The sequence below is a fragment of the Phocoena sinus genome, chromosome 13 (genome assembly GCF_008692025.1).
Source record: "Phocoena sinus isolate mPhoSin1 chromosome 13, mPhoSin1.pri, whole genome shotgun sequence".
In the NCBI taxonomy this organism is placed as follows: Eukaryota; Metazoa; Chordata; class Mammalia; order Artiodactyla; family Phocoenidae; genus Phocoena; species Phocoena sinus.
This window is the reverse complement of record NC_045775.1, coordinates 61,102,613-61,126,392: the sequence shown is the minus strand read 5'-3', so window position 1 is coordinate 61,126,392 and position 23,780 is coordinate 61,102,613. Positions and strand designations below refer to the sequence as shown.

Sequence of the window (23,780 nt, the reverse complement as noted above, 5' to 3'; positions counted from 1 at the left end):
GCGGCAGCAGCAGCAAGAGTAACGTGCCTCCACCCTGCCCCTGGGGATTCTTAAAACCAAATAGGACGCAGGACCTCGGCATGAGTCTTAGCCTTCAAGTGCAGGGGAAGAAAGAGGCTGAGCTATGGGCCCCAGGGCCTGGGCGGGAGCCCTCTGGGGATGAAGGGGTCACCGGGTCACCTTCTGGGGCGGTTCCCTGGACCAGCTGATCCTCCATCCATCCTACTGGGCCTGGGACCCTTTGAATGTGCTGGCCCAGCCCTGCGCCCAGCAGACCCCCAGGACTTGCTCTCCTCTGGCCCTGCTGACCCACACCCGCCTCAGCCTGTGGCCGGCTGGCCCTGCGGCAGGGCACTTGGCCCTCGTCAGGCTCTGGCCCCAAAGCTGCAGATTTTGATTTGCTTCCTGACAACAAGACCACAGCCAGATCCCTGCTCTTGGAATCTGAGCCTTCACTGTTATATATTACAAATCCAGTTATTAAGGATTTTAACTTTTTTTAATAACTTGTCCCTGGGCTGGGTCTTCTTCAGAGCAGGCTGTGGGTTTTGGCCGCAGAATGCTCTCAATCAAGAGAGAGGGCTCCGTGCTGCTTCCCTGGACAGGACTCTGGTCCCCTTTCCAAATCGGCAGTCTTTCGCAACTGCAGCCAGAAGCAGGAGGCTGCCTGTCAGGCACAATTGCGGCCAGCTCACTTGGCGGACCCCACCTCGGTCTGGGAGCTGAAGGAAGTGAGGTAAGGGGCGCGGGGCCGGCGGATCCCACATCCTGACCCTGCACTTCAAGTCCAAATTGCACCGAAAATGTCAAATGGCGTTCGCTCGCAGCCTGGGGATTCCCTGACGGCAGGAAGTGGCTGCCCTTTTCCCACCCCCATCTGACCAGGGCTCTCCTTCCTGTCTCTCTGCCCAGGCCTTTGCCTCTGCTCACTCTTGAGGACCTGCTCACAGATGTGCAGGAGGCCATAAGGAAATGGGCTTCTCATCCCGCAGAGCAGAGGGCACAGCCTTGCTCCATTTGGATGCAAACCCCAAACTTCTCCCAGAAGCTAGGAATCCCCAGCCTGCCCCGTTCCCTAAAGCAGCCGGGCCCCAACCTGGTGCTTGGCCCCTTGGGCCAGAGGCACGTTCCCCACCTTCTTCCTAAGCGCTACGACAATGTTCGGCTAACGCCACCTCCACCAGCAAGGCTTCCTTGACTACTCTGGCCCCTTATGAATATTTTATTCTTGAAAACATGCCACTTGGTACTCAGCTAGTTGAGACACCTGCTGTCCCAGGGGTCTGGGCAAGTGTGGCTTCCAACATAGCAGCAATCCACCTAAGAGCCAGATTCACACCAGGACACACCCCAGGCAGCCCTGGGTCCACGCAGAGTGTGGGAAATTAAATCCAGACAGGGGTCCACGTGACAGAGGCACACTGGAGTACCAGGAACCAGGAAGACTCCAGGGCATGGCCTTCATCTTCCCTCTGCCTCTGCCCACCTATCCCCAGCCACAGGCCACAGCTATGAGGGGCCAGCTCACCTCTTCCAGGATCCCTGATGTATCCTGCACCTGGACCACACCATGGGACAGTCCACATCCAGGAGACGGTGGAGGGAGGAGAGGAAGGAGGGTAAAAGTTTACCGTTAGTGACAAGGACAACTAGGCTGGGGCAGAGATCAACATGCCAGATGTCTCCCTACAAGGAGCAAACAGAAACCACTTCCCATCTAGGGTGAGGGTGATGTGCTTCCCAGACGCGCCCTCTACGTGGTCCCTGAGAAAGAAGGTACAACAAACGTTGATGCAGAGGGAGTGGTGGGAGAGGCCAAAGCATAAACCTGGAGCCCAGGCATCTCTAGAAGTGACAGGAGAGAGGAGAATGACTAACAGACAGGTGCTGGGAAGGTCCCAGACCCTGTGTAACAGCCCCAGGAGGCAGTCAGGCCTGAATCCCTGGAGCCACTGCTGGAGATGTAGACTTGGAGAACCAAGGAGAAGCAACCTACATGCCCAGGGCTGGCAGAGCTGAGAGCAGAAGCTTGGAGCACACAGGGAGAAGGAAAGGGAGAGGGAGAGAGACTAGAAGGGGTGGGAGGAGAGGCAGAGGGTGGAGTGGGGGCAGGGGGCAAGGAGGGCTTATACGGTAGGGACTGTCTGCAGGTTGCCTGAGCTCCCTGTCTCGTAAGGGGAGAAGAGCCCAAACGACCACTTCTCAAAGCTGCAGCTGAGCCTGGCCGGGCTGAGGATTCCTGAATCAAATTAGCCTGGGTACCAGTAAAAGGTTTATATTTTTCATGACCCCCAGGAGAAGGAAGGGGAGCAGGGCAAAGGGAATGAAGTCTCCATAACTAGTAGAGGAAATAAAACCGGATCTTAGTGGGAACACTGAGTTGGGAACTACGGTCTAAATCAGAGCTTCTGAAAAGTGAGCGCGCGTCCGAATCCCCCGCAGGGCTCGACGATGCCCAGGTTTCTGTGCTGCCCTCAGAGTTGGCTTCATAGGTTGAAGTGGGACCCAAGTTTGGCATTTCTAACAATACCTCGGGTGATGCCACACTGAGAACCACTAGCCGAAGTCGATGGTTCTCAGCCCAGGCTGCACATTCAAACCTCCTGGGCAGCTTTGAAAGATACGAAGGCTTGAGCCACACCCTGAAAGATGTGGGATTTCACTTGGTCTAGGGTGGAGCCTGAGCACTGCTGATTTTTAAAGCTGCCCAAGGGATTCCAACATGCAGCCCAGCTGAGAGCCACTGGGCTGGATGACCATGAGGTCCCTTCCATCTGAGTCTGTGATTCTTGGACTTCTCAGGGGAGAAGGGCAGGGAAGCCAGAGCTGGGCAGGGACCCCAGCCCCTACCCACCCTGCCCCTGTGGCCCCAACCGAGCCTTGCTTGGCTTGAAGGCAGGATGGTGGTGGTGTACGCCTGCTCCCCTTCCTAGCCTGGGAGGGGGCTGCAAACACCGGGAGGGGGCAAGTTTGAAGAAGCAAAGGTGAGAGCGAGGCTTACCTCAAAACCAGGGATATGGTGGATGGCCGGCTGGGTGAAGAAAAAGAGCTTTGGTTAGGTGCCCGTCACCCAAGGCCCCACCACCTTTCTGCCCTGGCCAGGTAAACACATCTCCAACCACAAAATGACACTCATGGAATATGTCTGTGATCAGACAGTCCAGGGATTTGCAGACTCTTCCTTGGCGGACTAGGGACTCCTGGGAGGTGCCTGGTAAGCGAGTGCAGGGGAAGCCAGGTTGGCAGTATGCCGTGTCCCCTCCAGACACTTCGGCCAGAGTAGCCTCACTTCTAGCCGGCTTCCATATTAGGGTTCACATCACACTAAGAGCAAGTTTGAAGATGGGGCTCTAATCCAAACCCCTTATTTTACGGCAGGGAATTGGTTGGCTGAGGCTATGGCAGAGCCAGCACTGCAACAGGGGTCCTGCCCTCACCTGTCCCTGGAGTCCCCTGCCCCGGACAATCAAGCACCCTAGCCAGATCACAGAGGTCCCCCTTCCAGAAACCACGTCAGGATATAACCCAGAGAAAAATACGTCCAATGGCCAGAGGACTCAGACATAGTAACACAGTTCAGATTTCTGCCCCAGAAAATTTCGATTGTGTCCTGATTTGGGGCTCAGAAAAGATGGGCAAGACCGGTCCCAGCAGGAGGCCCCACATGCAGAGGTGGCCCTTCAGTGCTCTCCACTAAGTGCAGGCCCTTGGTGGGGGAAGAAGAATGTATCTAGGCCCCCTCCCCTCTATCAGACCATCCCCTACCTGGGCCCTCACCCTCCACCACCAGGAGCTCCCTGCCGGGCCTCCTGGATCTGGACGTGGACCAGCCTCACCTTCTCTCTCTGGATGAGCTCAAAAGAGGCCAGCAGCTCACCCGCCGGCTGGTTGCCCCTGGTCAGCGGGAACCAGGCCAGCCGGGGCATCCGTTCCAGACTCGGCTGACAGATGCAGCGTCCCATAAACTCATCTGCACCCTAGACCGAGCATAGAGAAAGAAAAGTCAGCGTCCCCCAGCCCAGGGTTCTGGCAGCCTCAGAGCAGTCACCAGACCTACATCTGGCCTCCCAAACTCGGAAGGGCCTCAGAAGTCAGGGCAGTCCCTGGTGCAGACGGTGAGCTCTCCTTCCCTTAGGGGGATGCGAGGGCAGCACGAGAGTGGCCTCCTGCCACTGTTGTTAATGCTGAATTCCCATCATGCTCCACAAGTCCCTTTGTATGTCCAACTAGCGTTCACCTTGCCTTAATGTAATCAAGCTCTACGCCCATTGGACACGAGAATGACAGCCTCCTAGCATTTCTTTAATGCCCTCAGCAGGAGAGGTGTTTGACATTTCCCAGGAATTTGTATCTCCTGTTCATTTCACCTTCAAATCCCCCCAGTTTCCACACGGGGAGACGGCGACCATGCTCATCAAATTAAATGAGTCTTGTTAAAACGATGTTTTCATCTTATCATTCCCTTTACTCACGAGCCTTCCATGGCTCCCCACTGACTAGAGGATAGAGTGAGCTTGCAGACCGGTGAACTCCGACCTTGTGGCTAGCTCTCCCAAGGGCAGGGGCCGCAGACAGAACCTGGGTCTCAGCCAGCTGATGCCACAGCTGTTGTAAGCCTTGTTGGCTCGCCCAAGGCACTCATCTGGAGAAACCCAGGCCAGGACTGGGAGGCATCCCTACCTGCAGTCACATCACTGCTGGGGACATTGCCAAGAGCCATTCTGGAGTGGCCACCAGCTTCTGCATAAATGCCCACACCAGCGGGTGACAGTCCAGCATAGACCACTCAGAGCGGTCACCAGCCACAGCACTGGGAGGGGTCCTGGAGGCTTCTCTGGGCCCATTGTTGCCCTCTAGTCGCTGGGTCATGGAGAGGCTCGGGGAGGGGAGTCCTCACAGAGCCCAGGCCGACAGGACGACAGGAGCTCAGGGCAATGGATATTTGCCAACAGGTACAGCCCCGTTTGACTATATTATCAATGAGCACAGCTCTGCTCTCCCCCAGGACCCTGGGGCCCACCCACCCAGAAGAGGCCATGGCTTTCTCCCCCAGGATCCCTCCCGGGCACTGGCCCAAAGAGGATAGAGTACCATTTGTGAACGAGGAGGTGAGGTGCCATTGGGAGAGAGAGGCTGTGTCCTGCCGGCCTCCCGCCCGCCCTGCACCAGCAGTCACACCTGCTTCTGCAAAGTCCCCTGGCCCTGGCCCCCCTCCAGGTCCTGCCACCTCCCACCTCTTCCTGCCCCAAAAGCTCCAGGTCCTGAGCTCTTCCCCCGCAAATCCCCAAAAGACCCTTCCTCCAGCTGCTCGGCCCCCACGGAGCCAGCTCTTCCTTCTAAGGGCAGAGCTTACAGGTCAGCCTCCCCAGCCCAGGCCCGCATTGCCCACCGCCAGCCAGTGGGGCACCCTAATCAGCCTCACCTTCCCCCAACCCCTGGTCACCACACTCTCCCTTCCAGTCATGGCAACTCTTTCTGGAAGCATCTGTGAAGCCCTATCCCCCCCCCCTTTCATCCACTGCCACCCCCAACCCAGGTAGGGCCTCTTGGCCACACACCCCTCGGCCGACACAGTCTCTCTTCCAACAGCATCCCACCCCTCCTTTGTAACATGTCGCCCTGACCCCGCCACTCTCTCCACTCCCCTGGCCTCGTACTCCTTTCTCCTCCTTCCCTGCCTGCCTTCCCCGTCCTTCCATCTCCCACTGGCCCCCCGTGCTGTGCTAACACCCCTGCCTCATCCCAACACCCCAATCTCCCATTTCCACCAGGACCTGGGTCTTCCCACAGCCCCTCACATTCCAGCCCACAGCCCTCTCCCTCCCGGGAACCTTTCAGAGCTGTGCTGTCCAATACTGGAGCCACCGGCCGCCTGTGGCTACTTAAAGTTTAACGGATTAAAACTAAAACACAATGAAAATTCGGTTTCTCAGCACACACGGCAAGTGGCCCTCGTTTGGGGGGCACGACCACAGAGCCTTCCCGCCAGCACAAGCGGTTCTGTGCTGTGCGACAGCCCTGCAGAGAGGGCCCCGCCTGCGCCTCACACTGGCTCCCTGGAGGAGTCCCTGCCTGGTGGTTCCTGAGCCCCGGCTCCCACCTGGCCGGGGAACCCCACGTGAGGGTCCACCCAGCCCAGCACAAGTGCTTGATAACCGTGTGTGGAGCCAAAGCTGCCCTCGGATGGGGAGAAGGGACCGACCTGGGGTCTTATAAGCAAGTTAGAGACAGAGAAAACCCAGGCTCCTGACCCACAGCCAAGCACCCTTGCCAGATCTGTACCCTCTCTCTGCCGTGGGCACAGCACACACGGTGGCAATTCATTTTTAATTACTCTAAAACAGTTTTCACCACTGCCTGTCGGGTTGGGGGAGAGGCCATCAGCCCCAGCCTTGGGGAGCTCCCATCTCGTTGGGGACCCATCCCTCACAGCAGCATCTTCCCTGGGCCCTGGAGAGGGTGGGCAGTGAGGGCTCGGGGGAGGAAGGTGGGCACACTCACATAGGTGTCGTGGTCATACAGCTCCACCACAATGCTGGCCGGCTGCTCGGCGATGCTGGCCAGCTCACCGAAGATCTCAATCTCGTAGAAGATGAGTGTCTGGTCCCAGGTGGGGTTCAGGGTGTTCTTCACCACCACCGTCTTCTGGCTCTGGTGCATGAAGGAGACTATCGCATAGGGATCTGTGTGGGCCAGGCATAGAGAAGGGAGACGGGACACAACAGAGACCGTGAGAGTCGCCCGTTCAGGAGTCATGCAGCCACAAAGCTGGAGCAGAGCTGTGGCTGCCACTCAGGAGCACCGACGTCCAGGCTGGAGCCCTATCCTGGGGGTACCCCCCCACCTCCATCTTCCGTGAGGCCAGCCGGTGGCCACCATGGAGAGATGGGACCGAGGTCCCGGAGAGTGGGCGCAAAGATCCAGAGAGCTTCCCTTCTGGGCTCTTTCCTGGGCTGGTTGCTGGAGGCAAAATGAATAGATCGTCATTCATTCATTCAACCGACAAGCACTTACTGACTGAGTGCCTTCTGCATGACAGGCCGGGGGCTAGGTGCTAGGGGCTGAGGATACATTTGGAGCAAAACGGTAATCTATACAAACAAACACAAAATTACAATTTCGATCATGCTTTGAAGAACACATATGAGGTGCAGTGGCGTGTGAGAGAGGGATCTGGCATGGCTGAGTCTGCATTTCGGCAAGCTAACTCTGGCCACCACCTGGAGAAGAGACTGGAGGGGGCAGAATTGGGTGCAGGGAGACCAGTTATGAAACTACTGCAGGGGTTCAGGCAGGGAGGGTGGTGGCTTAGATGGGTGGGGGCACTAGAGAGAAACAAAGGGATTCAAGGGCTATTGAGCGGTGGGGGTGTGTGAGGGGAACCCTAAGATCCCTGCAGCTCCCTGATGCCCCCAGACTACTTTCCAGCCTATCGGCCCCAGCCATGCTAGCCTGGGACCCACCCAGGAGGCATTCCCTCTGCCTGGTCCCAAAGCATCACTAGAGAAGATTCTAGGGCAGTGGTTCTCAAATGTGAGCATGCAGGAGACTCGTCTGGAAGGCTGGCAGAGACTGCTGGGTCCCACCCTCAGAGACTCCTTCATCGGGTCTGGGGTGAGGCCTGAGAACTGACATTTCTAACGAGTTCCCAGGTGTTGCTAATGCTGCCTTTCAGGACTACACTTGGAAACCAATGCCAGAGAAGGTCCCATGGGACTGAGTGCATGTAATTTGGGACAAGAGCAAAGGGCTTGGAGGAGGGGGCTCCTCCAACTTCTCTCATTAGGGGGCAGGGTCCAGTTTGCTGCCGTTTTGTAAGACTCGACGTGCCAGATGCTGCGGGCATGTGGACAGGGAAGTCTGGGGATGCAGGAGGCTGGCAGCTGGATGCTAGATGTCTGGCAGGGCTGAGCCCAAATGCTCTATCACGTGCCCTATACCCTTGGCAGCTTCTCCATCCTGTAGCACCTTGCATCCTCTGCACCCTCCAGGGCAGCCCCCACGTGACTCAAGAGGGCCTCAGCGCCAGACATCTAGAGCCGGGGTGTCCAACTGCAGTCCTGGGGCTGAGATGGGGAGATAGCTCTTCCCCACAGAGGGGAGGGGAGCAGGCCAGTCTCTCCCTGGCCATCAAGAGTCCAAGTGGCATGCCACAGCCACTGCACAGGAGGTGGCAGAGTGGCTATTGAAGAGGTGGGAAAGTTGGAGTGGGCAACAGGAGGACTTCCATCAAGAGATGGAGTGGGGGACAGGGTCCAGGATTCTGGCTATTGCCCAAAGGGCTTGTTTTAAGGGCGGGGGGGCGGGGGGCGGGATTCATGTTAGGAAACAGAAGCTACGGGCACTCACTGGCCGAACAATGCTGGGTTTGCCTAACAGGAGGCCGCCACCAGGCTAGGACCAGCTTGCCAGCCTTCAGGCACAAAAACAAACTGGGGTCAATCTGGGAGGGCTTCCTGTAGGAAACTGGTTTTGAACCTGATTCTGGAGGTAGAAGAGGGCAATGGGAGGCCCTTGGCAGAAGAAGGGGCAGGGGAGACATGCCCACCACATCTTGCCACGCCCACCAGGTGGGAGCCTCCCTGGCATGGGGCTCTCCTTTCCCATGCACCAGCCTGGCAGGGCTGGCCCAGGCCGTTCCCTTCCTGGCCCTGGCAGGGCCCAGCGGCGTCTGTGCATTTAATGAAACCGTCTGGCTGTGATACCATCAGCTCCAAGCTCGGCAGAGAACCTCTCCCCGGTTCCAGTAAGAAAAAGAGGGCGCGTTCCGATAAATAAAACCATATTCGAGAGCCAGCGAAAAAGCCCCTTTTGTTCCCGCCCCCTGTGCATCCCAAGGCTTTATTTTTATAAGCGCGCGGGCCCCAGACCGACCGCGTTTACACAAAGATCACAATTGCACATTGTGGCGGCCATGCACGCTGTATTGGTGTTGGCAGCGCCCCCCACGCTGGCCCCGGAGCAGGCGACTCCTTCCAGCAGCCCCATCAGCGCAGGCAATGAGCTCAGCACTGGGGGAAAGGGAGGGGGTTGGCTTTCAAACAAAAATCGCCCAGACCTACACGCTCGCCCCGCCCGCCGGGGGCGGGCGGGAAAACACACAACAAAGGCATTGTAAGGAGCAGGCCTGGAGGCCTGGGGCCTCAGACACTGGGCTACTGTGTGCTGGGGCCTGGCCTCTCCCCGCACAAGGCCCAGCCCCTCAAAAAAAGAGAAACAAGGGGGGTGGGGTATTGCTGAAGCAAGGTGGTCAGATGAAGGGAAGCCAGACGGACCCACAGACACAAGCCTCTTCCAGGAAAGCCAGGAGGACGGAGAGGCAGATCCCAAGGAGAGGTGGAGGGGAAGGGAGAGGCCAGCTCTTCCCAGAGCCACTCCAGTAGGGGAGGGCCAGCTTCAGCCCTCCGGCCTCACCTGCCAAGCCACACGGAGCGCCCCCGGCACTGAAGCTGGATCGGAGCTCTGTGAGGACCACAGGCTGCCCTGGGAGCTCCAGCCAAGAACACACAAGGGTTCTACTGGACTCCATCACCACAGGAGGCCCCAGGCAGGTGACTGCTGGACCGGCAGCCCTGTGCCTGATCTCTGCTGGTCAGGCCTTCCCGGAGCTCCAAGGAGGACCCTTCTGCAGTCATAATACGCTAAGCTTCCCTCATGGGCCCTCCCTCCAACTGCTCAGACCACAGGGCAGGTGTCATCATACCCCTCGTCAGAAGAGGGAGCTTTGCCCCAGAAAGACCACTAGCCCCTACTCACAGGTGCCTGGGGCCAGACTCCCTGACTCCTAGTCAGTGCTCTTTCTACCTGCCACGAACATGGGAAAAGGGCCCTTAAGACAGGGTGGAGTAGACTGCCGGTAATCAAGGCATTGCAAACAAAAACTGCAATACAGCAGTATTTTTTCCTATAAAATTAAGAAAAATTGTTTAGATTTATAAAACCCGGTGTTGGCAAATATTTGACGAAATAGGTACTCTCCTTTATTGCTGGAAGCAATTCAGCAACCCTTTAGAAAAGCAATCAGGCAGTATGACCTGAAAAACATAAAACTGTTTACACCCTGTTTCCCATATTTCTGGGAATCATCCAAATGAACCATAAAGCTATATGAACAAAGATGCTCGCTCCAGCATTACCTGCAATCCGTCGTTCGTCCACCATAGTTATTGACTGACCCGCATATGGTAGGTAGGCACAGTGCTCTGAATATGAAGGTGTACGAGACACGGTCCGGGCTCTGAAGATCATGACTGCTGCTTGGAAGTGTTAACTATACATCAGTTACAATACAAAGCGATGTGCAGCTTCATAGCGGAGCGTTCAAGGCGCTAGGGGTGGGGGTACGCCCTGGAGTCTGGTGGCGTCAAGTCAGTACCCCCAAAGGCGGTCTCCAACCCCGAGTCTCAAGAATAAGGAGGTAACCGAGGTGGACCAAAGAGAAGAGGGTGGCCAGGCACGCAGCACAGCACTGGCAAAAGCACTAAAGAGCACTCAGGGAACAGCAAGTCTGTCTGAGGGGAGGAAGGTAGCGTCCCGGGGCCCCAGGGAGGAGGACGCAGGCGGGCAGATCACAAACGGTCCTGGACTCGTGCTCAGCGAGTTGGGCTGAATTCTGTCCATCAGAGTTCCCCAAAATGTGTTCTTCGCAAGGCGAGTTCTCGGGGAATGAAGGAACGCTAAACACGTCCAACAGACTCCTTTCCTGCAGCCACCCCAGCCTTCAACGCCACCGTGATTCGTAAATCGCTAAGCGTGCAGTGTTTCCCAGTCTCTCTCGCTCAGGAACCCTTTTTAAGTGGAGCATTTCACAAGCCTCCAGCACACCTTGGAAAACAGCTTCTTAAGCTCATTGGGAGAATTCCCCCAGCCAAAGCCAAACTTAACAGAAAGCTGTGCTTCAGAAGAGGGGGTGGGCTCGGACTGGAGTCCAGACAGAGGAAGCCCACAAGCAAGGGCTCCCCAGCCCCACCCAAGCCAGAGTCTGGATCTGGGGGAGACGAAAGCACTGGTCCCCACGGAGGTGACTTCAGCTGTGGGCCAACTATGGTTCACCAGACCTCACTGTGGCCTGGCCTGGCAGCAACGCCCCTCAGGACCACCCAACTAGCACACAGCTTTGACCTCCCTGGAACCATGAGGCCGGCAAAGAGGGCACAGGACCTTCTGCTTTCTTGGCAGACACTCTACCCCCATAAATGAATAACTTGGCATCTGACCTACTAGCCTTCTCTCATCTCCTTCGTTAACCAAGTGGGGCCCCTGAGCCCACTGACCCATGAGACTCTCAAGGAGGAGTTTCTGGGTGCCTCAAGCTAAGGGCCATGCCCTGGAACGTGAGCTGCCCAAGGGTCCTCCCTCCCGGCGGCAGCTCCGTAAGCAGAGCTTATGGCTCCCTCAAACCACACCGGTGGTCGCCGGCTGGGGGTCGAGGCAAAGCAGAATTCCCTGGAGTATAACAGGGCAAAGGAGACAGCGCACTCCCCGATCCCCTTTGAGAAATATCCGTCTACAGGGAAGAGCAACTCAGCTCTGACCGCTGTTCACAGCCACAATGCTGCCCAGTAGGTACGGCACTGAGGACAAGTGATTTCTAAGTCCTCTGGAGTCCTGTCTTTTCTGTTCAAAGTAGATCCAGTTTGTATTCCAGATGCTCACCCAGCAGTGGCAACCCTATCCCAATGTAAGAGAAGCCATTTGAATTAAGCATCATTTCACATTTTTTATACCTAATCACTATGCTGGCCACACACACTCATAAGCACACAAGCACAGGCCACACTCGCCCTTCCAGTGGTCCAGAGAATTGATGCCGGGCCTCCACTCAAACCCCACCCAAGGCAAAATCCTCAGGCAGCCTGGATGGCAGCGTCTCCACAAGCCTCCCTCCCCGACCGAGTTCAGTGTTATTCAGCAAGTGTTTCCTGGACAATTCCTGTGTCCCCCACACCTTCAGCCAAGGAGAAGAAATAGAGAGAGCACTGGCCTTGTGGCAGCCCCAAAGCCCACCACACAAGGGACTAGCAGAGGGCACAGCACAGGGTCATGGGGGCCCCACTGGGGAAGAGCCCAGGGCAGCAAGGTCAGAGCGCTTCCCAAGGAGAGCCCTCTGGGCTGCAGACGCCAGCAAGCAGGCTGGAAGACGACACCAGCGACAGACTCTGTGCCGGACCCTCCCCAGACCCCAGACATTCCTGATTCACACAGGAGTTTCCTCTGAGAAATGCCAGCCAGTGGCCACGCACAGCCTCCAGCCACCTCAGGGTCAGTTCCAGGGGAGAAACTGCTTTGGTTTAGGGTTTGGGAGTGAAAATAAACACTCTGGGTTTTATAGGTTCACCCGTGTTGGCTGCTGTTTTCCTTTCCAGCAGTCGCTCCATCAGGCCTTTCATTCAGAAGCCAGCGGCCTCTGAGGAAGCCCTGGGCAGTGCCCTCAAAGCTCAAGGGATGTTTATTTGGGGGAGGGGGTGGAGCTAGGATGGAAAGTGTGACGTCTCCTTCGGCCCCCGGTACCAGGCTGACCCTGCCTGCAGTCCCCAGAGGTGCGGGTCCCCGGGAGGAGCACCCTCCCTGCAGGGTCCACCCCCAGCCCGGCCAGTGGAGGACAAGGGGCCCTCGACCTGCACCCCACTTACCCACCCCACACACACAAACCTGCCGCCTGCACCCCGACCTCTCACACCCTCCCCCGAAGGAAGAGGAAGCAAGATTGTGAATCAGGTCACTTCTCTTCTCCTTGGGGTAGGTGCTGATTGTCAGAAAGCATCCTGGCCAAGGTTCCCAGGAAGTTGCAGCTGCAGAGATCTCCCCCGCACTCCCACAACCCCCCACACCCCGCCACCTGCCAATCCCCATGTGCTTGTTGCTCCATCCACCCTGAGCCTGGCTGCGTGGGGCTAGAGAAACGGTCACTGAGAGGAGAGGAACACGAGGAAGCACAGCTGGCCCCAGGTCGGGGAGGAGCAGGGTCCAGAAAGGAGGACAGGCGCCTGGCCGTGAGCTGAGTGCCGTCCTGCGAACAGGAGGTCACTCCCATAGAAGAACTCAGATCTACTCAAGTAAGTAGCAAGCACCTGGAGTGGGGTACATCACTTGTCAGCTATTTTAACTCAAGCAGTTTAGTTTCTTCATCTGTAAAATGGGGATGTTCAATGCCTGCTTCACAGGACAGTTGTAAGGGGTACATGAAAAAACGTCAGCAAAGCGTCTAGGCTCACAGTGAGCACTTGGTAAGTGCTAGTTCTTTAGAACCTGCTGCAGGCTCAGGGGTAAGTCAAGGTCCCTTCCTGGAGGAGCTCAGAGTCATGGCTGGAAGAATATGACAGAGGTAGAGGGCAAGTGATCTATGCAGTGGGTAAGGACTCTGAGAGAGGTGCTGGTGAGGTCCTGGCCAGGTGCTGAGGAAGCAACAACCAGCTCAGCCTGGGGAAGAGTCAGAGAGCATCTGGGCTGGGTCTTGAAGGATGAGTAGGAGTTCACTGGATTAAAAATAGGGAGGGAAGGCATTCTAGGCACTGAACACAAAGGCCAGAAATGTGGAAGAACTAGACAAACGTTGACGAAAGTTGGTGCAGCCAGAGCTAGCAGGTAGAGGGGAGTTAGGGAAAGATGAAACTGGTGAGATCCGAAGGGGTTGTCTACCAGGCTAAAGAGTTGGGGATTTACCTGTTAGTGTCTATGTCTGAAATCAGGGGAGTGACATGAGCAGCTGTGTCTGGGGTTGTGTGGAAGGTCACAGGGAGGCCAGGAGATGACTGGAGCATTCAGATAAAAGGGGCAAGGCCAGTGTGAGACGGCAGCCACGACGCAGAATAGGAGGGAACAATCTCCGAGACAGATTCAGGAGCCAGAATCAACAGAACTGGGCACCTGACTGTTAACCAACCTGATGGGTAGTAGAAGCGCATTGACGTGATACTAAGACTAAGGTGGGATGTAAAGGGGGGCCTGGATCTGGGGGAGGGGTCCCAAGGAGTTCAGCTTGGACAAGATGAACTGAGGTGCCTCTGAGGCTTCTAGGGGAGACATCGAAAATGTGGCTGGACATAAAGGAACTAAAGACCTGGAAGCTTCCCCAACAGGAGTGGCTACTGGGCTGCCTGGGGGACCCCAGTGCCCAGAGAAGAGAACACACACAGAACTCTCGGAAGCATCAGGCTTAGAGGGCAGTAGCTCAGTAGGAGCAGGTAGGGCAGCAGGAAGCTGCCGGAGACCAGGAGAGAGGGGTGTCCCAGGGGCCAAGGCCAGAGGGGCTTTCAGGAGGAGGGGATGGTCAGTAAAACCAAAACCTGCAGAGGGGTCAAGCAGGCCACCTGACAACCAGGAGGACACGGTGACCTGACTGCAGCCCTCACCTCCACAAACCCAACAAACACAGCGCCCCCCCGATCCACCATAGGAGAAGCCTGGGCCACGTTCCCTGGGGTCTGAAGGCCCGATGACTCCGTTCCCAGCCCTCAGTCCCTGGCCCCTGGCTCTCCCCCCTCCCCTCCCCCCACCTACCAGAAAAGGGTCTGAAGGCCCGATGACTCCGTTCCCAGCCCTCAGTCCCTGGCCCCTGGCTCTCCCCCCTCCCCTCCCCCCACCTACCAGAAAAGGGTCTGAAGGCCCGATGACTCCGTTCCCAGCCCTCAGTCCCTGGCCCCTGGCTCTCCTCCCTCCCCTCCCCCCACCTACCAGAAAAGGAGTCCTTGTCCATCGCAGGCAGATCCCGGGCCTGGTACAGGTAGCAGCGCAGATGGTAGCGGTTCCCGTCTGCACCGAGGAAGAAGCAGATGCCAGCTGAGGGGCTGGGGGTGACCAAGATCTGGGGCTACAGGGGAGGACAGAGGGTGTCCCTAGAGGGGGCAGCGCACAGAGGGGCTGGATGGTAGAAACGACACGTGTACACCATGCTGGAGTCAGCTGCTCTCAAGATCAGGAGAGCAGACCACAGCCCAAAGGTGGACTCCCAAGTGATGTGTCCTTGGGCCTGGTGACAGCTGGGGAGGTGGCAGAGGAGGGGGAAGGAGTGGAGGGGTCACAGATGATGGGGGCAGTGAGAACGCACAGCGCCTTGAATGCTGGATTTCAGGCTTAGAGTTCACACACACACGCAAACCAAGAGACGCTGACCCACTAACAAAACACCCAGACTCAGTCCTCCTCAGCCCCCACGTATACACCTGACCGTGTGACCCACACAAACAGGAACGTCAGGCTACACACTCAACCGTGTCACCCCGGGAGACACCTCCAAACGTCACTTACAGTCAAAGATGCAGGAAATCGTGGGTCTGTTCACGCCAAAGCTCAAGGTGGAGACAGACTTGGAATCTTCACTCCTGTCGTCCACCACGCCGCCCTGGAGATGGAGAGCTGGTCACCGCAGACTCTGACCCCAGAGCCTGGGGGTGGCAGGGAGACTGGTTCGGAGAGTCAGGTCCCCAGAGTCCTTTAGACAAGGCCCCTCACCTGCCCAAAGCTCTGATTTCACTCCAGGGCAGCGCCTCCCCAGACCCCAGAGTTAAGTCCACAGGGAAATTCTCCCTCTCTAGTGGAGACCAGACAAGCCAGAATGGGATTTTGAGCTGTTCCAGCCTAAGAGGTTAGAGTTTGCTAGAAGGAAGGACTTGAAGGGGCTCTCTGAGAGGGAATCCAGTGGGGATCTGCCCGGGCTGATGAGTTTAGGGGAGCCCGAGTCTGGAGGGCCCTGTCTAGCATCTCTGTCCCACCCAAGACATGTCTGGACACGGTGCTGGTGCCAGGGACACACAGGCACTTAGCTGGGCCCCCCGCTCTGGGGAGAAGCTGCACATCCTCCACTGTCTCTCATCAGCTCCCACTGCGCTGACGGTCAGAGGAGGTCTCAGCCTGAGGACAGGGGACAGGAGTCGAGACAGGGTGGGTCTACACTCAGCCTCAGAAGCTGTGTGTAAACCTTGTCCTTGTTAGCGCTGGGCTCTAACCACTGGGCCATAAACAGCCTCCTTGGACCAGATGCCCACCTCCTTGGTGCACTGCTTCCCTCCACCACCACCTCTGCCACACCGCAGCCCCTCATCAGGGATGAGCCCCAACGGGGATCTCAAGGCCCCCACAAAAATTGAAAATGTGCCAGTCACATGGCAGCCCGTCCTTCCAGACCTGGTTTTCTGTGATAGCAGCTCCACCAGCCTCCCACGGCAGAAGCCCAACAGAGAGACTGCCCGCTTCCTCTGCAAGCCCTCCCCCCTCCCCACACTGTCACCTGCCCCAGTCCCTCGCCAGTCCCTCTTCCCAACACACAAACACGCACCCCTTGAAAGAAAACCCCGGCCTCCCCTCCCGTGGCATTTTCACCCCGCCCAGGCCCACCCAGAGCAGCCACTTCCCTAGGCCACCATGCCCGCCACCTGGCGGCAGCCATTTCCCAGGAGCCTCGACCTCTCCCCAGGCCCTGCAGCTACATCGTGGCCCCACCCCCCTAGATGTACGGCCACCTAGGTGCTCCTCCTCTCCAAACCATGCCCACCCTCAGGGCCTAGCCCCAGACCTCCAGTCCAAGAAGCTTCCCTGGGTGCCCGCCCGCTGGCTTCCGATCCGCCCGAACCCAGGACCAGAACCAGCTGCATTACCCACACTCAGCACCCGGCTCCCGGCCTGAAGCCCTCCATGGCTCTCGCCACCTGAAGGGTCCTGGTCAGACCCCCAGTGACCTGCTCCACCTTCCCCCTCCAACACCAGGGCTTACTTCCCCCAACTCCAATCGGGCAGGCCACGCTCCCCAAAGCTGGCCCAGACATGCACCTGCTCCCAATGCAAGCTCCTACCGTTCCCTGCCAAGAATGCTGGTCCTCCCCCAAATCAGCTCATCTTAGGACACCCAGGGAAGGCCTGCCCTGGTCACTCTGGGTCAACAAGGAAATGCAACCTAAAGGTAGGCAGTCATCCTCTGCTCCATCCCACACCTCTGGTCGGGGGGAGGGCAGGCTCTATAGCCCCTCCACCTCACCCTGGCCACATATATGCCCCACGCCAGCAAGTAGGGCACTGAGGTGAGTGCGGGGAGGGAAGCCGCCTCCAGCTCCCATGGGTCCCGTGATTTCTCTCTCCCACCAGGTGCCTGCAGGGACCTCCACGCTTGCGGGCTGCCTCCAGGGCACATCCCCACTCAGCGCGCACCTGCTCCAGCCGCGTCCCGTCAGCAGCTGTCCCACCCAATGGCCTCTGCCCGGGGCTTTGGCGGCACTTTCTGGGTCTCTGTCCAAAGGCAGGGCCGCCTGCCTGTGATAAAAAAAGGTGTCCCCCTCCCTGGGATTTCCACAAGGCCGGGGCCAGGTACCTCAGGCCCGGCTCAGTCCTGGCCCACAGCAGGCCCTGGCACCGAGAATGACACCCTTCAGAGGCAGAACCAGCGCTCCCTTGGAATGGCCCTAAGGGGCTGCCAAGGCTCTTCCACCTGCCCTGTCTCCAGAGGAGGGGCCCACAGCCGCTCCCCCTGGTCCACAGGGCCTCTGTCCGCCCCCACTCCCATCTGCCACCCTTGCGTGGCCTTGTCTCCGCCAAGGAGACAGACAGGGGTTGCTGGGAAGAAGCTAGGAGAACCAGGACGACACACGCACCTAGAGTCCCCAGTAAGTTCAGTCCCGCCAGAGGAGCCTCAGCCCTGCAGTCAGCCAGGTTCCCAGGCTGGGCAGAATTCCACCCACACAGCAGGCCAGTGCCTTTACATCCTCTGGCCCACTGACCTTCCCAGGGGGGACCTGGGCTCTCCACGAATCCCCTTCAGACCTTAGGAGCAGAGCGGAGGCCGGCCCCTCTCCCAGCCCGGTGGCAGCCCCTGCGTTGAGTCTCCAGCAGTCAGGACGCTCACCCCCAAACACCACCGCCTGCTGCTTCCACACTCAAACCAGCTGAACCCCCAGGGTCCCCTTTCTCGCCCTCAGGCCTCCTGCACGTAGTTCTCTCTGCCCTGCTCTTTCCCTGGCTTTTTCCTCAGACATCCAGTCTCACCTTCAGGGTCACCCTGCGAGGATGAGTTAGGTACGCCTCCCGTGTGCTCCCACAGAGCCCCAGATTTCCCCCCTTACTGCACATATCACCCTCCATTGTAAATACCTGTTCACTGTCTGCCCCTCCCACAGAGAGCTTTGTGAGGTTCCCCCCATGCACCCAGCATCCAGCAGAACCCCTCACACACAGCGGGTGCCCCATTAATAATTAGAGAATGAGTGAATGAATGAACGAGCACACACCTTTCTGGGGAGAGCTGCTGATGACAAAGACCAGCTCATCGCCAGGTCAGGGGATCAGCCTGTGCGTTAACACAGATAATCCAATGTCACGCTTTTTCCACTCTGAAGCATATTTTTGGCTTTCACACGTGGACATACATGGCTCACGTTTGGGAATTTCTCTCAAAGCAAACAATGAAGTCTCATGAAAAGATGATTTGGGAGCTTCCGGGAAGCATCTCCCTCCCGTCAGCCCGTCCCTCTGACATGCCACTTGTGTTTATTGAACACCTACCTTGTGCCAGGCCTTTCCCATATTCGAGTTGGAAAATAGGTATTGCTGCTTGTGGAGACATAAAATGTCACCTCCCCAGAGAGGCCTTCCCTGACCAAAGGTCAAAAATCATGTTCACATCCACACCGTCACATATCCCACCCCACACACCCCAACCCCACATAATAGCCCTGTCTACTCTCTTATTCAGCTTTACTGTTCCTCATAGCACGTATTACCCCACACATTTGCTATATTAACGTTTTTGCTCATTGCCTCTCTGGCTCCATAAGGGCACTGCTGTGTCCCCAGAACCTGCTACGATGCCTGGCACACAGAAGCCCTTGGCAAATATTTACTGATCAAGGAAAAAAATCCAAGTTGAGCCCCAGTCTCTGTAGGTGCCTCTCCTGTCACATAATCACCCATTTTCTGGAGGGAACTGTCTGGGGCTAAAGGAACTTTCTGGGCCGAGCCTGACTTGAGGGAAGCACCCCCTGAGAAAGCGATGATGTTGGCAGAGGGCAGAAGAGGGGGTCAGTGGAGACGCAGCAGAGATGCTGCCCTTAGCATCTATCCTCACAGCAGAATCCTGCCGACAACTTACCACCTTACTACAGGGACTGTTACTGCCTTTGTTCTCCAGACGGGCAAACCATGGCACACAAAGGCCAAGCCACTTAACGATTGCACGGAAGAAGAGCGGCCTGCAACTCCCTGACATTGCACAGCATGTGCATAGAGTAGACCATCAGAGCGACTCATTCATTTTACAGACCCTGAAGCTCCGACATAGAGAACATCAGGCTGCCAGTCCCCGGGGAATCGGGCTCCATGTCAGGCACCAGGAAGGGCGGTAGGGGGCAGGTGCCTGGAGCTCACAGTGTGGGTCGGAGGAGGGTAGCTGGGGGTGCCTCAGGGAAGCCTGAAACTCAGATTCCTCACTGTAAAGTGGCCATCGTGGTAACACTCACCCCGATGGGCTACTGAGGAAAATGCAGGGGGTTTCAGCCTTGGCACTATTGACATTTGGGGCTACATAACTCTGCTGTGGGAGCTGCCCTGTGCATTGCTGGATGTTTAGCAGTATCCCTGGCCTCTACCCATTAGATGTCCATAGCTGCCCCCCTCCCTCTGCTGTGACCACCAAAAATATCTCCGGACATTGTCAAATGTCCCTTGGGGGGTGGGGTGGGGGATAGAAATTGTCCCCAGCTGAGAACCACAGGTGGAAATTAAATGAAACGTACCCACAGCCCTTGACAGGTCCCTGCACATAATCAGCATTCAGTGGCGCCAGTTTCACTCTTTCATCTCACCAGTTTCATGCTGAACAATACCTTCCCCCGCCTTAATCCCTGCCCTCTGGCTTTAAGTTTGGAATTCATCACCATCCCTCTGCCACAGGACCTTTGCACTGGCTGTCCTCACCACCTGGAATGCCCTCCAGACAAGCTAACTTGAGCTCTTCCCTCAACTCAGTCATCACTGAGGCTTGGACACTTCCTTGACTGCCCTGCCTTTATCAGCAGCCCCTACCCAGCCTCTCCTAGCATCTCTCCTGCATCCATCTTTCCATGTGTATAGGTAAGGCATGCACGTTCCTTTATCCCCTGCACCTGACCCCAGTGTCTGGCACTTAGTAGGCATTCAGTGAAGATTTATCGCATGGAACGAATCACCAGCATCCCCGCCCTAAGGCATGTGCACAGCACTCAGGCCTAAGGTCCCAGGGAAAGGGACAGGAAAGTGTGCATCAGACAGCATCTGACCCTGGGGCTCAGGGTCAGATGCCACCAGAGAAAGAGAGAGTGATGTGGGCTCACTTACACCCCAGGATGGGGCCATTTGCGGGGTGGAATGGAACATGGTGGGCCCTTGGAAGGTCCCATTCAGGAAGGTTTCCCGGAGGAGGGGAAATAAGAGGGGTGCTGGAACAGGGGCAGCAGCGACACGCTGGAGGCCTGCCCCCCCACCCCCAGAGCTTAGGGAAGGCTTGGCTAGAGGGGCAAGGCTGGCGCAGGGCGAGGCCGGGAGCAGCGGGGCTGGCTTCCTTCTGCTCTCACTTGGAGCCCTGAGCAGAACCAGACTGCAGGGGTAGCTAACGGTCTGGTTTCCACCCACGCACCCTTCACCCCCACTCCGCACTCACACTCTTCCCCAGCCCCAGGCCAGGCTCGGGGCATTGAGTTTCCCACAGTCACATTCCTACCTCCATAGCTCATGCCGATGTGACTCCCGGGCTGGGGCTGGCAGCCACGCAGTCTGTGGCCACGCACTTGGTCTTGTGGCTAGCTGTGGGAGGGACCCCGCTGCTCGCCCAAGGGGACTAGGGGGCCTCCAACCCGCTGTTGCCCCGCTGGCAGCCATGGCTCCCTGGAGATGCCCGAGCTCAGGAGGGTGAGGAAATCTCCTTCCCAGATGCCAGGGCTCCCCAGGGGTCCCCTGAGCCAGTGACCAAGCCCACCTTTTCTGCTGAGGGCTGACATCCCGGGACCCTGGCCGCCACACAGGGAGGAGGTGGGCAGGTTCTGGGAAAACAAGGAGTCTGTGAAGGGGACTCCTCGACCCACCTAAAGTGGATCCAAGACCGAGCAGCAGACCTCTGGCATTTCTGAGATTCTTTCTGCACACAGGCTGTCACACACATGCCTCCTCCCTCTGGCACTCCCACACGGGGCCCAGAGGTCTGGTTCAGGATCTATAAAGCAGAGGCACGGAGGAGACAGAAGGGGCCAGAGCAGAGGAGGACGCAGCAAAAAGACACAGGCTGAGCAGCAGGGCTGAGTAAGAGGGGGACAGAAACACAGAAGCCACACTCACGGCGGTCAGGAAAAAATGGAGCCTCGGAGGTAGCTCCAGGGGCCACCAGGGCACACCCTGCCCCAGCGGAGTCAAGCATATGGGTTTCAGGGGCCAGCAACCCTCCTCACCTTACAGGAAGGACTCAATTCCTATGTCTGATGGATCCAAAGAGCACAGGTGACAGAGCTGACAGGAAAGGCGCCACTATGGGGAGCCCCAATCTCTTTCTTTATGTAAACAAGATCAGAGGACCCCTGAGAGCAGCAGGTGCTGGAGCTGGCTCTCAGGGCTCATGAGAGGTCATTAAATTTCCAGCCATTTGCAAGCCATTTGTTAAACAGTCACTTGTAAAAATTAAATCAGATAAATTTGTAACTTCAGAAATTATTTCTAAAACAAAGGTGATAAATATTCAAACGCATCACTTCCAAATTCTTCCACTACCTTTGACTGTTATCTTGCTCCCAAGGTGATTTACATCTAGAGTATCTGTGAGGTGGAAGTACTATATAAACACTATATAATGATGTATTACTGCCCATCTCCTCCTATCCCCACGTTCTGTGATCTCACATTGAGACCTTGCAATTGGCCACGGCAGGGCTATCTATACCATATGAGCAAATGCTACAAGAAGAGCTGGATTTGTCCTCTGGATTTTTTTCCGGAGAGCCAGTTGTTAAACGTCGACCTGCACAGGCAGGCCTCGGGTGACCTGCCAGGATCTCTTCTTCACCATCAGCTCTGCTGGGACACCCAAATAGCAAATGACAATGTAGAGAAGAGTGCTATGAACCTGTGCAGCCCAGCCATTATCCGTAAGGTTTTTCACAATATTCAACCAAGGAAACACCACTAAAATCATTATTACTTGTTTTCTCTGTGCCTCACTTTGTTTCTCTGTAAAATGGGAGCACTAGTAAAATCTACCTCGGGATTATTGGGAGGCCTAAATGAGATAATACATGAACAGGGCAGAGGGCACTGCCTGACACACAGCACGTGCTCTAGAACAGCTGACAAACTTTCTCCATAAAGGGCCTGAGAGTAAATACTTTCACCTTTGCCAGCCATATAGGCTCCGTTGCAACAACTCAGCTGCCGTAGCAGCAGACAGCAGCCATAGACAATGTGCACATGGATGAGCGTGGCTGTGCTGATACAGCCCTGTTTACACAAAGGCAGACGGCCAGACTTGGCCAGTGGGCCGTTGTTTGCCACCCCCTGCTTTGTAAGGGGAGGGGGTTATTTTTGCTGTGTTGTTATCACCTCCATCTGATAAGTGAGAAAACTGGGACCCAGAGATTCATGTTTTCCTTCAGGGTGCATGGGAAATTCGCTGGTAGAGCCCGGGATCTCCCAGGACCCCCGCAGGGCTCTTCCCAGCTCCTGCTTCCCCATCAGAACTCAGCACCTGAGCAGGGATCTGAGGCAGGACAGGACTAAGTGCCAAGTCAGGGCCCTGGGGAGCCCACACCCATGTCACTGCCATGACTGCTCTGGCCTCCGCTTCCAGGGAAACCCCACACAGGCCCACAGGCCAGGCCAGAGGAGAACCCTGTAAAAGAGAAAACTTGGGAACACACAGCCCTCCCTTCCTAATCAGGGCTGATTGCAACCTTAAGTGAAATAGCAGGAGAGTGTGCAACCCCATTTAACTTACAGCTGGAGCCAGGGCTTGAGAGCAGCTGCGAAACTCCTTGCAAAGCTACCGGCCAGCCCCTGGGGAGCCTGGGAGTGGAATTAGGAAACCTGGAGAATCCACAATGCCACGTGTGGGCTGGCACGAGTGTCTGTGTTTGCATGTGCCTGTGTGTCCCTCTAGGCTTTCCAGGTCTCTGAAGTCTGCAGAGGATGCTCAGGCAGGTTTTAGGCCATGCCAGAGTGCCTCCGTCATCAGGACGACTGTATGTCCTCGTTTGCCTAGCTTATGCCTATTTTCCAACATGATTTTTAATAGTGTCCAGACCAGACAATAAATTATAAGGTCACCCTAAGCCACTGTGGACACACCCTCATGCACGTATAATGACACACAGGGGGTGCAGCCGTCACATCCACCCAGCAGTAACACACAGTCCATGCTTACCTGTGCGCTGGCATTGTGTCTCAGGTACACAGACACACAAGTTTCAGTGGACGCACGCAGGCTTCAGCGTCCAAATCTTGAGTGAGATAGAGCCAGAGTCCACATAGTTAGAGGATTGACTCTGTGTAATCCTCCGGTGGCCCTCAACCTGCCCCGTAGCACAATGCCAGGTGTGGAACAGGTGCTTGATTAGGACATTCAAGAGACACAGAGCCGCCTTCCAATGGCCCACAGACCCAGCCAGGGGTCTTGATTACTTAATAAGGCAAAGCCCTTTCACCGCCCAGGTGCTACCCTTGCTCAAAGCAGCCACTCTAGGAAGCATGCCTAGGTGCCCCCACACACAGCAGGATTTCATCCAGGTCCAGAGATGGCCCCTCCCCTCCCCATCCACATCTGACCTCCTTTTCAGCCAGTTCAA

The 23,780-nt window shown here is 56.8% G+C and overlaps 1 protein-coding gene across 26 annotated transcripts in view; it reads right to left on the bottom strand.

The window, feature by feature from the left end:
• DYSF (dysferlin) overlaps nt 1–23,780 on the bottom strand; it is a 223,366-nt gene that overhangs the window by 80,513 nt on the left and 119,073 nt on the right. For 24 of the 26 annotated variants that reach the window (XM_032652801.1, XM_032652812.1, XM_032652808.1 and 21 more), the window contains 6 exons: nt 15,247–15,340; nt 14,674–14,751; nt 6,502–6,683; nt 3,837–3,977; nt 3,002–3,031; nt 1,529–1,558 (listed from right to left, as the gene is read on the bottom strand). In XM_032652801.1, coding sequence (XP_032508692.1) covers nt 1,529–1,558; nt 3,002–3,031; nt 3,837–3,977; nt 6,502–6,683; nt 14,674–14,751; nt 15,247–15,340 — 555 coding nt within the window. The remainder of the gene's footprint in view (nt 1–1,528; nt 1,559–3,001; nt 3,032–3,836; nt 3,978–6,501; nt 6,684–14,673; nt 14,752–15,246; nt 15,341–23,780) is intronic. The other 2 variants (XM_032652804.1, XM_032652806.1) reach the window with 2 other exon arrangements.